Below are 17877 nucleotides of genomic sequence, written 5' to 3'. Positions count from 1 at the left end.
ACGTGACTGCCGCCAAGACCAGAACGCTTTCACAATCAGAGACAGATATGTTTCGCTTCGTTTTTAACGTTTTTTTTTTTCATATTCAAACTACTAAGTATTTAGTTGCTAACTAGTTGATTAATTGTACCTAAAATAAATGAGCCTCAAGTGGAAAGAAACAATAAATAAAGAGAATTATGTAAAAAAATTATATTGTTAATGGTGTTCCACAAAATTGATAAGTGAACATTACCATTAATAAAGAAAATTCCTTTAACATAAACATATTCATATGTTTTAGGTATTTTGATATAGAAAATTGGTTTCAAAGAACAGTTAAAAATGACGTTTCGACCTTTTTTCAAAATATGACTTTACATTGACAATTTGCATAATTATAGTAATCAATGGTCGCCTTCAACGGATCTAACTATACATCCGCTATAAACTCAAAACTCTCTCAAGGAATCATCCATAAATTACGTCACATGTTTACTGGAGGAAAGGTATCACCAGAATGTGACATACTGTGCCAAGGTGCAGGGGGGGTATCAAAAACTTTGTGACATCACATGTTAAAATATGTGAATAAAAAACTCAAATAATTCTCAAACTTTTATATTTATTAGTAATTTAGAAATCTTGATATGAGATTTTATATCAAGCCACAATAATTTACATCCAGAACGGTGTTATAATGCAAATAAGACTCTAGAGTACTGATTGGTATGGGTTTAAATAAATTCGTCAACGAGTGCTTGAAAACATATATTTTGTTCCATATAATAAATGTTCTATCAATTAGAATATAATTTAATTGTACTATCTGCTCCGCAAGAAAATACCCACGGTTGCAGCGGATGGAATTGTATGCCGAATATCCCAAAGTCATTGAAAGATTCATGATCTTGTAATCTTTTTAATGGAACTATTAATGGGTTCTGAAGCAGGTCGTTATAAACCATTCCATGAGAAACTATTAAGCTTCTATCATCTGAACCTGAGGCAAAGAGAGGATAATGTCTGTGGAATGCCACTCCTCTAACAGCTGTTCCATGTAATCGTAATGTTTGATATGGTTTTGTACTTAGATCTAAATCAAACCATAACATTTTCCTGTCATATGTTCCTACTAATAGATTGTCTCCTAATGGATGTATTGCCATACAGGAAATCCATTTAGAATTCGTTAGTAATTTTTTCAGTAGAGTTTGTTTTACCAAATCGTAAATTCTCACATGTCTTTGGGTGGCTACAAAAAGGTAAGGTTTCTTTGGGTGGAACAAAACACACTGCACTAGTCCTTTTGATTTTGTGAAGGGTAGTTGAGATCTTCTTTTTGATATTTGTGATATAAGCACTGAACGATTTTGTCCATCTGGCATAACTGTAGCAAAGTAATCACCTTTTCCATGCCACGTAACTTGTGCGACATCTTTATAATGTTTCAAAATTATGCGAATACCTCGTTTATACTGAGTTTCATCTGGTTCACACCATTGAATAGTTGTACGCACTCGTTCTGGAATGACTACATCAGACTGTGGAACTTCTTGAAGAACTGTATCTGTTTTACTATTGATCAAAAAGTCACCTAAAAATATAATTTGATTTAATTGAAAATTATTTAGAGACTGTAGATATACTAGAAAAATTATTTAGATTTACTCACCAACATGAGGATTTATAAGCATTACTTCTTGTCCACTAGCAATTAAGATAAGTGCTAATGCAGAGTTTGGACACCACTCCACTGATCGTATGACATTATCGGTCTTAATCGTTTTTAAACATCTGCCAGTGTTTACTTCCCATATTTTAACAGTATAATCATCTGAACCACTCACTAAGTATTGTCCAGTCTTTTCCAAGCTTATTGTCCTCACCATATCAGTGTGACCTAAAAATAATGGTAGATACAAGAAATTAATACTTTTTTAAAATAAATTTTACATTATGATATAAGTAAAAATCCCAAAATAAACTAATTTTTAAGAAATTTGAAGAGAAAGGAGCAACAATTAAATGTGTCTATATGGAAACTAATAATACCAGTGGCAAGTCAAGTCAAATCAAAACATGTTTGTTACCATTAAATTAATATTTGTGTTGATGTATACAAATGTTTCCAGATTTGTATTTATGAGGGTTTTAGCCAGTAAAAAAAGACAGACTAGTTTTGCACATTGTTTAAGCAACTTTGGTAAACTCTTATATTATTTGATGGAGAGATCTCAGAATAGGTATGCCATACTTTATTTTTAACCATTCATTTTTTAAATATATCTTTTCATTTATATATTAACAAAAATTTTCAGTAATTTAACAATGACATTGATCTATATATGGCTGAGTACAGAACCAAGTAATAAATATATTCTTACCCTTATATTCTAATGCCAAAATATTAGGGAACGGTTGCAAATCCTTCGGACTGGGTAACTTAGGGACAAGTGATTCTGGTTCAATAGTCAATTTCATTTTTATAGCTCTTGGGCACAAATAGAGATCCAAACACCGCAAGAATCTCTCTTTGATAAATCTAGGATAAGCTGGCACTTTCCTTAAACAATCATATTTTTGAGGCACAAAATGAGATTTCCGTTTCCATGGGGCATTTTTTAGTTTGTTCCATTGTTTCAGTTCTTTTTCATCAAAAAGATATTCTGGTGGAGGATTATAACTCTCAGCATGACCTAAGAACAATTTTCAGTAGTTCATTTCAGAACATAAATATAAGTTTTATAAACTTACCCGGCAATAATCGTTTTGGAGCTGAAATATGTTTATAAATTCTTCTCATTTCTTCCGCTTGATCATCAGTTTGCCATAACATATAGAATTGTGGTTCCTTTTTAGCTCTGAGCTTTTCTTGTTCCGCTCTTGTTTTAATCCAACCCATCTTTAGAGCATGTACTAATTTTGAGACTTGTCTGGCTTCATGTTTGCTTGGTAAAAATGATCTCTTATGTTCTGGAAATTTTCTAATGGGCATTTGTTCAACCTCACTAGTGAACCACTCTATCCATGGCTAAAAACAAATTGTAATCAAAATAATGTCAAAAGAATTACCAAAAGAAGCTTTGAATATAATTATTTCTTATGCATTATTTATTGCAGAATGTACAATCATTTATAAGCTGATCAATTATGCTATATACTGATAATATTCAATTTCTAGATTCAATTCATTACTAGGCTCTTCTGATATTAGAGATATCAATTTTTAATTAAAATTGTATGATAGAATCCTTTACATTGTTTTTGTTACAACATATTTGTATTCTATGTGGGATGATAAATTTTATATACGTCTATGTTTTAACTAGATTTTCTTCTTATGTTTAATATCACTGTGAGGCCCGATGGTTTTGTACTTTTAACATGATTATCTATGTTATTACTAGATATTGTTTTCTCAATGTATAGATATATTCCCATTAGTTCCCATCTTGCTTATTGCATTCATGATTCAATTAAACTGCTTATTAGTATGTATATACCTACATTATTTCATTATTAAGGTTGAGTTATATTGGCAATTTAAGAAAATATGACATTTCTTAATAATCTATTAACAAACATTGAATTTGTATTAATTGTAAGTGTGATTTGTTTCTGTTTCTTTTAATAAGTATCCAAAGATATCTGGTCTTCAATTACTATCTTATTTAACAGATGCCATGTATGTTCAATTGGCTTGTTTATATAATAGTATGGAGGTGGTCACAGTACTGTATGCTCCTTATTAAATTTTTTGCTTAAAATGATCGCAACATAGAATAAGTTACAACTATTCTTACCAGAATACAAAAAACCGAAGGTAACTTAGAAAGGGTTTCATCAAAGAAAAAATTTTCAACCATGACTGACATTATTGTTTTTTCGAATCAACAATTTTTATAAAAAGATTATGTGAAGGATAAAATAAATAAGTTTGTTTTGTCTCCCTACAGACTTACCCCTACTAGTTGTTTGGGATCATAAACTAGCTACTTAGGTATTGTTACAGGTAAGTATCTGATATTCACTAGATTCAAGACAAAATATCTTATAATGAACTATATCTAGCAATATGTAGTGAAATTGAACAATTTGTTTTAAACTTGAACGATTTTTTTTTAAAAAAGATAATTACAAACTGCATTCACCAACACCTGGCATTCAAAAAATCTTCACATATTATTTTGGACTTTTTTCTCTTTCAGCTCTTTTCTGATAACAAAGGCTTAGAAAAACTTTCACATCAATGGAGAGGTTTTTTATATCTAACCTGGCATTCTACTATTCTTTCATTAAATCTTGAGCCAGACTTTTGAGAAAAATATATCATGTTAATCTGTTAATCATGTTATACAAAATGTCCATTGATTTACCTTCTATTATACCAGGTTATCTAATTTTTGTCTTATATTAATATGACTGTGAAGAATAATCAATTTATTTACCTAACCTCTAGTTATTATTGTATTCGTTAATATTTATTGTACACTGACCGCTCCTAATAGAAACCAACATCATAGTTAAGTGATTCCAAGTGTACCTTAAACAATTGAAGTTCCAATGAAGTATTGTAATTTCCAGCTCTGGATGTTTTTCTTTCTAAGGTTTCTTCCACTACTTCCTTCCACCGTTTTTTGGCCTATTTCTTTTCCTCTTGCCCTCTGGTATCTTCCATGCAACTTATTTATGTCTTCATAAATGTGCTAATTGTGGACTCATTGAAAAGTGTGTAAATTTCATGGTTTGATTTCTTCTTAGTATTGTCTTATAAATTTGAACTTTTGTAGATCTGGATATATCTTTCGATGTTAATATTCTTCTAATGCTACCTGCACAGCTGTTACTTTTGGCAATTCTCAGTCCGATTTCCTTTTCTTCTTGGCATTTATTATCTAGTAGTACACCCAAATACATAAAATTTTTTACTTCCTCGAATTCTATAAATGTCCCATCAACGTCACATCATCAGCATAAGCTAAACATTGATAACTTTTGTTACATATCATGCCCTTTCTGTTGATACTGGTTCTTCTTATGATGCCTACCAAAGCTACATTAAATAGTACAGTTGATAGGGGGCCACCTTGTCTTATCCTTGTTGTGTTTTGAAAGGTTCACTTTTCTTTATATTAATTTTTACTATCTTGGTTGTGGGGAATATTTAATTAAATTAATAATCTTCTCTTATTATACTTTTGTATCAATGTTACTATTATAAATAAATGATTAAAACTTACTGCATACTCATCAAATGTGACATCGGGTATTTTCTGTGCTTTTATCCTTTTGATTAAGTTAATATCTTCTTCACTTAATACCACATCCTGACCTGTCTGGGGATCTTTTACAGTCCTCCAAAAATCTGGATCCTCCATTTTTTTCAAAAATTCATCTAATTGATCTCCTGTTTCCGGTTTTAATATCTGATTACCATCCCAGTCATATCCTAAATTGATAAATAAATGTAAACCAAGTAAAGAATTTAAATAAAATCGCCAAAAAAAACTTTAAAAAGACAATTGGAAGGTTAACCCAACATTATTCATGATTAGCTCTATAATCTGTTAAATAACTTACTTTATCTTTACTAAAATAATTTTTATATTGGTTAATAGTTGTATAAAATACTTTAAGGTTTTAGTTAATTGATAATGAATATTGTAAGTAGCTGTTATAATTATTATATATTATACTACAATTTATACAATACTGTAAATAATAGTCACAGTCACAGTTATAATCATAATTAGTTTAAAATAATAAATAATAATAGAGTATTTGATGACCAAATTGCAAATTATTTATATTATTCAGAATGATCAACTAGTGTACGATTTAAATATTTCCTTGGGGCATCAGTAAAAAAAAGCAAAGAATATGATATTTCGGAATTGTTTATTATTAAAAATGAGAAGTCACCTTAGTTCTCAAAAAATTAAATTAAGTTAAAAATCTCTTTTGTAATAGTAAACTCAAATAACCTTTTCATTTCAGTTCACATTACATAAAAAAAATAGAATGTACAAAGCCCATAGGAATATATTTATATTTATTTTAAAATTATAATCTTACCCAAATGTTTATATTCATCATACCAATTCATTGGAATATTTCCAACAGTATTTCTGATATCTTCCTCATCTGATGTATCATGGTCATCATACTCATCATTACTTTTGATCTTCAAATAATCATTTTTATTTTTTAAATTTGATTTGGGCCGCTGTTTAGTAATTTTCTTCTGTTTATTTTGAAATGTATTATTCTCTGCATTGTTAGTTTTCATTTTATTGTTTATTTTGGATGTATCAGTAGTTAAATTTTCTTTAATTTTTTCATCTTCCAGTGATTTATTATAATCACTAACACTCTCGTCACCAATTGATTGTTCTTCATTTTCATCTGCAACTGACTGTTCATCACTATCATCTTCAGTTGACTGATCATCACTGTCATCATTTACTGATAGTTCTTCACTATCGTCATTTATTGACTGTTCTTCACTACCTTCATCTTCTGATTCTTGTTCATCATCCTCATCCTCTGACTGTTCATCACTCTCACCAGTATTATTAAAATTTTCTGAATCAATATTTAATTCATCTTCAGTTTCAATGTCTTCATCTGTACTATCATCTTCGCCATTAATAATATTTAAAAATTCCTATAGAGAAAAATGCTATTAATGTTGATAAAAGATTTACATATTCAAATACAATAAAGCTTGGTTTATGCACCCAAAATTGAAACTAAATTAAAATAACATTAAATTAAACTTTCTTGGTGGTAATTTTTTGGTTTATGCAGTAAATTTTTTTCTGCAAGAACTACAAGTACCATTTCAGTGTCTACTAACTAGTAATTTAATTTGTTGGTTTAATGATAATTTTTAATTACGACTGCATAAACCAAGCTTAAGAATTCTATAAAATTTATAGTATCAAATATATGTGTTATTAAGACACATATTTAATGTTCGACCACATGAAAAAATGTTATTGATCTATTTAATATGACAACAATTCAAAAGTGAACTAATACTACAAAATTCACTGGAATAATTAATAAAAATTTTTTAAGACAGCAATTAAAGAAAAGACATATGTTTAATGAAAAAATATTTGAAATAATTAACAACCTCATCACTCGATTCTGTTTGAACTTCTGTTTCAATGTTTTTTCTTTTGGTTTGTTGTTTTCGTTTACTGTCCATGTTTTAACCTATATTTCCATGTGTAAACGAAGTTAACCCAATGAGTTAACCTCGTTGGTAGTAATCTCTTCTAAATGTTAGGTTATTGGTTGTTCTTCTTTTTTATTGCAATAGACAATTTCCCACAGAAAAATATGCACTATAAAACAAATACTTTTTAATAAAGTGATTTTACACTGCGAGCTTTTTACACATTGGCTTCGACATTTAAATTTAAATCTAATTTTCTTTCAAATATTTTATTGATAATATATAAACTACAATTTTTTCACTATGAATATTTTAATCAGTAGGTATTTATTTCAATGAGAACTATATACACTATAACTATAATACATTTGATGATAGTTTGACAGGTGACAACTAAATGTTTGTATGGACTTATTTGAATTTTGAATAAGATTTTTAATTGTGCAATGTGAAAAGAAAATTGTTAAATTGGCTCTGTGTTGGCATATAATGATCATCTAAATATAACAACTTGTTTAAGGTAAGAGTTTGGCAATTATATTTTATAATAATATGTCCCTTATAGCTTAGTCGACCCAATGTGAAAAATTCCAAAATAAATTTAAAGCTAAATTTTTTACTGATGTTAATGGTTTTATAATTTGGATTATGAATAATGGAATTTGTGTTTTGCTTAAAGTATTTATTTAAAATACATATATGAAATACAGTGGTAATTTTAATTAACACAATGCAAAGCCCTTTTTTTAACTATAAACTACTTTTTGAACTCCCAACATTATGAAATTTGATATAATGTATATAGATTGAGGTTGTTGTCAATTCCATGCATTTACTCTTCACTAATTCGTGAGCTACAACTTTTATAGGTGACATGAAATTCCACTACTATCTAATTTTAATAAATTTTAATACATCATAGCTTGATCCTTTTTGCTAGTAGGATTTCTCGGTATAAAACCAAATATGGCAATAATTTTTATCATTTTAAATCTTGCATCTCAAGCCTAAACAGTTTATTTTTAGGTATGGTGAATAAATCTAATAAAATAGCTTTTTTTGTAAATTAATGTCTAATTTATTTGATTCTTATTGAATATCAGAGAAAATGATAAATTTATTTTAATTTGAACTTGATATGACCTATGTATGACTTATAAAATAATATGCAATCATGGGTAGTGATATAACTTGTTACTTTTAGAGCACTCCCAAATATTTCCATGCATATGATTAATATCTTTAATTGTCAGTGTGTTTCATGAAATCAGTATGGCTTGTCAAGATTTTTATCTATGTGAAGGAGGCCACATATCAAAGACATATCTCAAATATCTTAACACAGGAACAAACTTCAGCTTGGGATTCTGAAATGAGGGTAAATCAGTTGATCTAAAAAAACAGAACAAATTTTGAGAGCAGGCATAGTTGAGGTATTATGCCAAACCATTAGGTCCATGGTTTTAGAAAATTGCGCTTTTCATTATCATAAATACATGGATATAAATAATCATTAGTTTTTGTGGCAGAAGCAGATAAAAATTCTGTTTTGTTTGTTGTAGATTGCTTATTTAGTTTATTTATTTTCACTGTTTTAAGAACTGGACAGTATAATCCTCAATACAACTTCAACAATAATTTGTTAAAACCACTTCCATGAATCCATCTCCATAAATTTCTTGTATTTCCATTTGAATCTCTATTCAGTTATAGAATTTTAGTGAAATCTATTCTCTAATGATTTTTTGCATAGGAAATGTAAAATCTCACATATAGTTATATTAATGCGAATTTTCCCTTTTTCATTCTGGTTAACATTCTTCTGATCTTGTTGCATTGTGTTCTCAGCTATTTAATATTATGATTCCACCAATAAGGTTGAGTCCTTCGTTTTTTCCAAATTCGCGGCATAATTACTTTCTAAGATGCCTTTATACCCTAAGTAAGGCTTCTCGGGTCAGTATTTTTCCCTGGCAAATTAATTTTCCAAACTCTTGCTTATTTAGTGGCGTGTGCTTCATCCATTTCCTTTGTGTTACCTTTCCGCCTAAATGGAACATCATATACTATATAATATATGTGGTAGTTATAAAGTTCTCATCAGTTATTACTCTCCAGTGTTGAATTTGTTTGGCTATATTTGCTGTTACCATGGTTAGATTCAGGTATGATTTAGTGTTGCCTTATTATTGTTTAATATTTTCAGATTTAAAATGTCAATCCATTCGGTAAGGTATTAACCTTTTCTATTGTTTCTACCAGATTCACATTGGAACTGAAATCTCCCAAGATTTTTCCTATGTGCCTTTAAATATATAAATATATAATTTCATCTATATAATCTGTATACACCTGTAGTTCCATATTTGGAATGCAGTAGCAGTTATATAAGACTATATTTTCTGATATCCCTGACCTATTTAGTGTGAGATTATTCCCACATTTCTGCTCACACAGTATATTGCTACGTTTTTGTATAATATGCACCCCTTGTTTTTACTCATTTTGGGATTTGGTTCTTGTAAGCATGTTATATCTGCCCCAATCCTTACGGCCATGGCTTTGGCAGCATCCTCTAGAATCTAGATTATAGTGTAATAATTATAGGAAAACAATGTGATATATACTATAATTGTATTTTGGTAAAATTCAAAATTCAATCAAAGACAAAAATGAATCTTTTTCAGATGGAGAACTTGAAGCAAAGAGGAAAACATCGCATTCGAGCAGAGAACGAAATAATTCGTAGACGTGAACAGGAAACTCGTTATAATGAATTATGGAATGGGACTGTAAAGTATTTTGACCATTGGAATAAAGCTTGCACTAAGTTTGAAGAATGGACTTCTCCCAGATATTACAGTGAAAATAACAAATTATTGTCAGATTTAAAAAACAAAAAGGATAAGGAGGAACAATTGGCGAAGAGAAGGGAGAAATTGAGACAATTATTCGAAGATGAAAGACGATCTTACGAGATAGAAATAATGATACATAAAAATAGATATATGGTAGATAAACCTAGAAGAGATAACCTCGAGGTCTCTACCAATGTCTTAAAAGAAATTAATGATAATATAAAAACAGAAGAAGAAACTAAAAGAAGACGAGAAGCTGAATTGAAGCTATACGAACAATGGAAACGTAATAATCCAATTGTAAGACAATATGAAGCAAAATATAAATGTAGAGATTTAAAATTGAGTTGGTTAGATCAACAGATAGAAAAACAAATGGCCATTGAAAAGGAAGAAGAAGAAAATCGAAGGATCTTGAAAGAACTAGAAGAGAAATTGAAACAAGAACGAGAAAAAGAAGATTACGATAAAAAACAACTTGATATAAAAAGAGAACAACTTAAAAGAGATTTGGAAAAACAGATTCTAGAATTACGTGAGAAGCAAACAATAAGTGATGATTTGAAATCCAAAGAAGATGCCGAACTCAGACAGCAAACATTGTTGGCGGAACTCGAAGAAAAATACAGGGTAGAAGAAAATAGGAGACGTGAACAAGAATGTGTATTGTTCAATATTAAACAACATAAAAGAAAATTGCAACAAAGAATCAAAGATATTCAAGAAGATCTGGAGCAAGACAGACATTTAGTTTCAAGATTAAGAGATTTGGAATTGAATGATATCATTCAAGATGAAAAGAAACGTAAGGAAATACAGGAAGGCATTAAAGAGTTCTTGGATATTCTACATCAACAACAAAAATTAGAAGTACTTCGAAAAAAACGAATGGAGTTCTTATTTGATTCGGAAGCTAAAGCAATGTATGATATGCAGGAAGAATTATGGAAACAAGAAGAAGTGAATAGAAAAAAACTTATTAAAGAAGTTATAGATTCTGTAAAAAAGCAAATACAAGACAATTTAGAAAGAAACAAGAAAAATCAGATAGATATTTTGAAAGAACGTGAAGAGATTACTGAAAAAATCGAACAGTATCATCAAGAATTAGATAAAATAAAAGAAGAAGAACAAAAAAAGAAACACAAAGCAAGATTAGACAGACAGGATGAAATAAAAATGAAAGCTGCAAAAGGGAAAAGTTTAGATGTTCTTCGAATGAAGGAACTTGACAAAGAATTGGAATTAATTCGCAAGGAAGAAGAAAGGTTGCAAAAAGAAATTTTACGAATTCAACAAAGACAAGGTCCAATTAGACCACCTAGGAGTAGATTATTTCTATAAATTACTTCTTGTTAACTATTTTTTAGAATTATTGTGATAGTTTTATGTTGAAATGTTGAAGATTTTTAAATTAAATACAATTATATATCTAGTGTTTCTAGAATAGTGTTTGATGTAAGCATGAATTAATGTTGATTAAGAATTAATCATTTATAATATTAGCTTTGACTAGTTATAAATCTGTAAACAAGAATATTTCACTAAAATATATATAGTTCTTCTAATATCAATGAGTCCATGTGGGCTGATGGTTTGTTAGATGTTTACCGAATTTTATACGGGGTGTAAACATTTTTCATTTTTTAATTTGGTATGAGTGCCGTACGTATTTATGAAATATTGATTTTTCTTTACATAACTTTTTTCTGCAATTGATATTGGAAGAACCATAATATCTTATGAATTTTAACACTAAGCTAGAACCTGTGAATAGTCATACATACCAATTGCACACCAATACTTATAATTACATTGTGACTAGAGATAGATGTATAAAAACTTTTTAAATTTGTTAAATTTATCATATAATCTGGATTTTTCAATTTGAATTAACTCTACAAATGCGACATTAATTTACAAATAATAAAATTAAATAGGTGTTTAGGGAATGTAGTTTTCAGGGTTGAGAATCATTCAAAACCATAAAATAAAATGAAGATTCAGAAATTTATGGATAATTTTCACTAGTTATCATAAAAAAAGTCCATGCAAGCTTTTTAAAGCCAAAAGAGGTAAGCTTCATATCCCCTGGACAGCTTAATTTGGAAAGTCATTGCCACCTGATTGGTAAATAGTCCGGAGTACACAATAGGTCAAAATGTAACTCAACTAATATAACAAATCGCCAATCATCGCAAAAATTTCTCATTTATGAATCTAGTATTTCGCTAGCTCAGAGAAACGCGAAGAGTGGCTGGACAATTAGAAGAAGTCTTAAGGCAGTTAACCTCGAACCAACTACTGGACCCAAATTAACCCCAGCCCACGGAGCAGTCCGTCTGCGATTTTCTAGACAACGCGCTAATTAGACTGACGAACAGAGGGTGTTTGCATGGTAGCGATAGAATGGTTTCGGCGCACATTTCAAAGGAAGTAAAAACCGAGTTGGATTTTATAGAAACTGGCCGTGTACCGGGAGGATTAACAGCGAACCGATACATAGACAAAATTTTGAGGGATCAAGTCGTTCCCTATTCAGTTTTATCGGCGGAAACTGCATCCTAATACAGCACAATGATTGTCCACATACTGCAGGTTCCGTATGGCAGTATTTACAGGATGTCGAAATTGCTGATATAGATTGGCCAGCACGTAGCTTGGACTTGAACCCTAACAGGTATTTATGGGATAAACTTGAGTGAAAATTAAGGACTAGAAATTCTGCACTAGTCACGAAATCGGATCTCAAAACGGCATTCACTGAAGATTACAATAGCCTCGAATAAGATCGAGTAAAGAAACTTAATTGATCCAGGAAAAAGCGATTGGAAGCTGACATTAGGGCCAGGGGAGAGAACACTAATTATAACCCTTTTTCATTGATTAAGATTACTTTTCGTTTGAAATTTGTTCTTTACCAAAAAATAACTCATTATCAACATAACCCACACATTATAAAGCTAAGACTAATGGCTCTGAGATGCTAAAATCAGGAAAAGAAAGAAAGCTAGAGACTTCTGACGGCGAGCGAGAGACTTGCGTCGATTTTTTTGCTCATGAGTGTATATGATTAAACACCACCACATATCAATTCTCCCTGTTGGTTTAAGGGATCTAAGAGAATCAGCTTACGAGAATTAATGTTTTAAGCAAAATGATGAATCCATGATATATTAAAAGTTTTCAAAACTATATCAAAACGCGCGTCAAGCATTGTAATTGAAAATGTTGGTGTAGTAAAAAATATGTTCTGTATGAGTATTTGCAAGGTTTCAAATATTGATGATATAACATAGGTAACATAAATTATACAGTAATATTTGGATAAAAAATTATTGTTTATTTTAAACCTGGGAAGTACACCGGACCCATTTCGGATAGACGAATATTTCGGATAAATCGGAATCATTACTAAAATTCATATAAATACAGAATACAACATATGCATTACATAAACTGGTACAGGATAAAGTGATAAAGACAGTTTATTTTATTTTATCAAATCTTACGAAGATATATTGAAAAATTCGTAGCCTACTATAGAACCAAATAAAATTTCAATGTTAAAATATTTTATTACTAAACATATTCTCCTCTTAATTGGATACATTTATTACAGCGAACCTACAACGTCTCTAAACCTTTAAAAAAATGTTTTTTCTTGCACTGCAAACCAGACCTCCATCTCCTTTAATTATTTTCTACAAATTTCTAAGCATATTTAATTTGATAAAATACTATTCTAGTTGATGAACTTACGATACGGTTTGTATGATGAGGGTTTTTTCGCATTAAGTTGAAGGGCGAATCACCTGACTGAACAAAAAGTCGCTGGCGCGCTATTTTCTGCATTCCGTCTGCATTATCTCTCAATGTAAGTTGTTTTTTCTACAGTTTCTTTAGTTTGTGAATGTAGTGAAATGGCTTCCAAACGGAAACATGCTTCGGTTACAACACAAGACAAACTTGATGTGTTAAACCGCTTAGACAATGGTGAAAGTGCCTCAAAATTGGCTTTGAGTTTGTAGTGGGGAATTCCACAATAACTGACTGGATCAAACAAATCAAAATAGAACAGTTTTGTTTTTCTTCAACGAGTAAGTGTAATGAATCTCGTCAAACAGTAAAAATTACACCATTGGAGAAACTTGACATTGCACTGTTTGTTTGATTTTCTCAAGAGAGAGAAAAAGGTATCCTGATTGGTGGGCCTATTATCAAAGAAAAATCTCTACAATTGAAATAATTGATGAATGGAGACGAGTCTTTTTCTGCTAGTACAGGCTTGGCTTGATCGTTTTAAGAAACATCATGGCATACGTCAATTAGCCATTACTGGAGAACGCCTATCGTCTAAAGAGGCTGTTGTAACTGAATATTTAGATACATTTGCTGACCTGATTGCTGCAGGAAACTATTCACCGCAGCAAATATATAATGCCGATGAAACTGGCCTTAACTTTAAGGCATTGCCAAAAAAAGTTTGACTGCTAAAGAACAAAGTGCACCAGGTTTCAAAGTAAGCAAGGGAAGAATAACGGTTTTAGCCTGTAGTAATGCTGCAGAAAATCATAAACTTGCTCTTATGGTTATTGGAAAATCAGCAAAACCAAGGGCATTGAAGAACCTAAATGTAAATGCCTTACCTGTCATCTACAAAAAATGCCTGGATGACCTCAGAGCTATTTAAGGAATGGTTTGATACCAAAGTTGTTCCCGAAGTCACTCGATTTGGTAAAGAAAATGGCTTATCTATTCGTGCTTTACTTTTTCTCGATAATCCCTCGAATGACAAGTTAGTTTGTGGAAATATAAAGGCCGTTTTCCTGCCACCCAACTTGACCCCTTTGATCCAGCCCATGGATCATCATGAACAATTATCGTCCTATCGCATTATTACCAATCCTCTCGAAGATAATTGAACGACTAATCAAAAGCGGTCTGTTACCCTTTATTTTAAAACATAAAATCCTGACAGCTCAACAATTTGGTTTCATACTAATGACGCAATGTTTTTTGTTCTCAACGAAATATATACTATACGTACCCATAAATTTTATACGGAACCGGTTTTTTGTGATTTCGCTAAAGCTTTTGTTGATCATAAAATTCTGATTAACAAACTAGAATATTATGACATCCGAGGTATTCCATTAAAATGGTTTGTATCTTACCTTGAATATCGAAATCAATTGATACGAGCTAATGGTAAAGGTTCAAGTAAATTGCCAATTGGCAGTGGTGTGTCACAGGGTTCAGTCTTGGGTCCAGTTCTCTCTGCTGAGAGTTAAGGGAAAGAAATACATCGGCAGGAAGAAGAAATGCTGGCTCCGTAACATAAGAGAATGGACAAATCTCAGTGTCGGTCGGAGAATTGTTTTATGTTACGAGGGACAGAGACGCATTTAAAAACGTGGTCCAGCTGCTTTTTCAGTTTTTCAACTAGTCATATTTTCATGCCTCATGTGTACGGATGCTACTTTTTTCATGCATGGAAAAATAATGGCGCTTCAAGTTTACTATTCTTGTTCAAAATAAATAAATCTATCTCCCAACGATCTTGAAATTCTAGATTTTCGAGGTCTATTTTTCTTTTATTAGTAGCTCTCATATTCAATATTTATTTTAAGTAATAACTAAATAGGAAATTAAGTTAATAATATTACAACATATATAACAGATTGCATAAATAATAGATAACTTGATATTACCCTGCCGCAAGTGTAAGATCTGCAGGAGAAGTGATTAGCTAATCAGAGGTCCACGCCAACCAGAGAATGCGCTCGCATCTACTTGCGCTGGAACTTAGACAAGTTTACGTAGCGCGGCATTATAATATGAGTTACGTTTTATTTTGATCGTAATTTGGGTCTTTGTAACATAAATTTATTTATAGTATAAGCCGACCAAGATAACTTTGGTACAATGACGTAATCCTCGATGCGCGAAGGCGTGAACATTACGCCAGTGGCGTGGCAATATTAATTAAAAACCCAAAACTTGTATTCAAGATTACCTACCTAAATCATTATTTATTCAAATGCATTCATCAAAATTTGAAAATTTGACGAAAAAATTAGGAATATAACGAGGAATATCTTAGCAAATATGAACTGGATAACAAAATACAAGAGTTTCTAATTACAAAGAGTGCAATAATCTGAGGAAGATATTGTACATTTGCCCTGTGAAAATCCACACAAAACACAATAGAAAACTTGTCCAAAATTTAATTTTTTTTTCAAATGCTCTTGTAGCTTTTAAGAAATTTAGATAAAATTTGACATGTAGGATATCTATTAGGATGTTGATTAACTGAAGTATTGTGAAGGAAGATATTTATTAAGGTTAGATTTTTTTTCAAAATTAATTAAAATAGCATAAAATTGATCATTCAGAGTCAAACTGCAGTAGGGGTTCAATTCCTTCTTCTTCACTACTGCTGCTAGTTTCAAATTACCAACATTAATCTGATAATCCAGTATTCATTCTAAATTGTTAATTAACTGTTGTGGCATCCACCGAATGTTCATTTTTAATTTGGGCTTCTTCATAATTTTTCACAGGTGGCAAAAATTGGACCATTCGCCTCCATGTATCTACATATATCAACCATAATTTATGTCTGGCTATTTAGAGCCTTTTCTTTAATGCCAATTTTTAATTCAATTCATAATATTTTATACTAATTATGTATTTCACTTGCTGTCGTGATATTTTACCCGTTTTAACTATAAATTAATTAAATATACAAGTAAGTATACGTTTAAGGGTGGACCAGAACGCGCGAGCTTTACTATAAGTACTGCCTCTATATGTAGCAGTAGCAACCACAGTTACAGTTGTGTATTACGTTGTGTGTGTAGTTTATTTGCGGCAAGTTACTTCACGTGGCGTGGTTTATTGTATGTTTTTATTTAATACTACAAATTTAGCCACTCATCTAAAAACAAATCATTATAATGCTTATATGCAAATATGCATCCGACCCTCTCAAAAATGAAAAAATCTTGAACAAGAACTGAAGTTGCTGCATTAATAGACAATGATGATATTGATGTTGATGTCTGTGTCATAAATCCTATAAAAAGTTGTTGATTTTCAAACTATTTTTTCTATTTTTAGGTTACGTTGTCAGCACCAAAATATTACATAACTGTGATCCTAGAAAAAACAATCCACCCTTGAAAGTTGCTTAGAGAGAAGTTTAAGTTTTGAGGGTAATTTAAAGTCGTAGTTCACAATTATTATTGACATTTTGTAATCAATTTGCGAAAATATCGATAAATTAGACTTGACACATTTTATAATATTAAATGATTATAGTATTACTGAAGATTATGTATATATTTTAGAAGGCGGACAAAAATCGTAATAAATAAACGAGTGCGCATACTAGGCAGGGATACCTGCTGTATTAAAGTTATCGTGGCCGGCCTCTAAAATGAGCCATAAAAATAATTGGGCGTATAAGGCCCGCGGGCCGCCATTTGGACAGTCGTGTCTTAAGCCATTCCACTTTGGGTTTACGATTATAACGCTCTGGAATTAGTGGATCGGGAAGGTCGTGAATGTGATTGTTGTAATGAGTGCTTAGTGGAATGGACCCTAAATGGTGTGTTGATAACCTTTCAAAATCTGGATAGATGTTTATCGTCCCTCGTTAGTATATGGCGGCATCCTCAATCCCCAATTTTAATTCTCGATAGAAGAGATGACGATAAAGTGAAAGAATTTGAAATATATTATAAAACAAGTTTTTCTACTACTTCCATTAACTGGATCGTTTCTTATATTATGTTGATATGGGTATCTCATGTGTTTTTTGCAGAAATGATAGAGACAAAA

The 17877-nt window shown here is 30.8% G+C and overlaps 2 protein-coding genes across 2 annotated transcripts; one reads left to right on the top strand and one right to left on the bottom strand.

The window, feature by feature from the left end:
* Window positions 1–735: 735 nt before the first annotated feature.
* On the bottom strand, window positions 736–7307 carry LOC130440923 (ribosome biogenesis protein BOP1 homolog). Its single transcript, XM_056774298.1, has 7 exons — window positions 7124–7307; window positions 6058–6649; window positions 5223–5431; window positions 2737–3013; window positions 2367–2678; window positions 1655–1882; window positions 736–1576 (listed from the first exon to the last, which is right to left on the bottom strand). Exons 1-7 carry the CDS (start codon window positions 7196–7198, stop codon window positions 780–782), a joined length of 2490 nt encoding a protein of 829 aa, XP_056630276.1. The 5' UTR covers window positions 7199–7307; the 3' UTR covers window positions 736–779.
* A 222-nt stretch (window positions 7308–7529) lies between these two features.
* Window positions 7530–13598, top strand: LOC130440920 (trichoplein keratin filament-binding protein). Its single transcript, XM_056774291.1, has 2 exons — window positions 7530–7688; window positions 9856–13598. The coding sequence occupies exon 2, from the start codon at window positions 9856–9858 to the stop codon at window positions 11368–11370; it is 1515 nt and encodes a 504-aa protein (XP_056630269.1). The 5' UTR covers window positions 7530–7688; the 3' UTR covers window positions 11371–13598.
* The last annotated feature ends 4279 nt before the right edge of the window (window positions 13599–17877 follow it).

The sequence above is a fragment of the Diorhabda sublineata genome, chromosome 3 (genome assembly GCF_026230105.1).
Source record: "Diorhabda sublineata isolate icDioSubl1.1 chromosome 3, icDioSubl1.1, whole genome shotgun sequence".
Classification (NCBI taxonomy): domain Eukaryota; kingdom Metazoa; phylum Arthropoda; class Insecta; order Coleoptera; family Chrysomelidae; genus Diorhabda; species Diorhabda sublineata.
This window is presented reverse-complemented; position numbering and strand designations above follow the sequence as displayed.

What these genes read in the sequence shown, in the direction of transcription:
- LOC130440920 (XM_056774291.1), top strand. Translation starts at nt 9,856, where the DNA reads ATGGAGAACTTGAAGCAAAGAGGAAAACATCGCATTCGAGCAGAGAAC.
- LOC130440923 (XM_056774298.1), bottom strand. Translation starts at nt 7,198, where the DNA reads ATGGACAGTAAACGAAAACAACAAACCAAAAGAAAAAACATTGAAACA. An exon ending in TGATGAATATAAACATTTGG is followed by an intron (nt 5,432 to 6,057) that starts GTAAGATTATAA and finishes TTATCAATTTAG; the next exon opens with GATATGACTGGGATGGTAAT. An exon ending in TTTGGCATTAGAATATAAGG is followed by an intron (nt 1,883 to 2,366) that starts GTAAGAATATAT and finishes CATTATTTTTAG; the next exon opens with GTCACACTGATATGGTGAGG.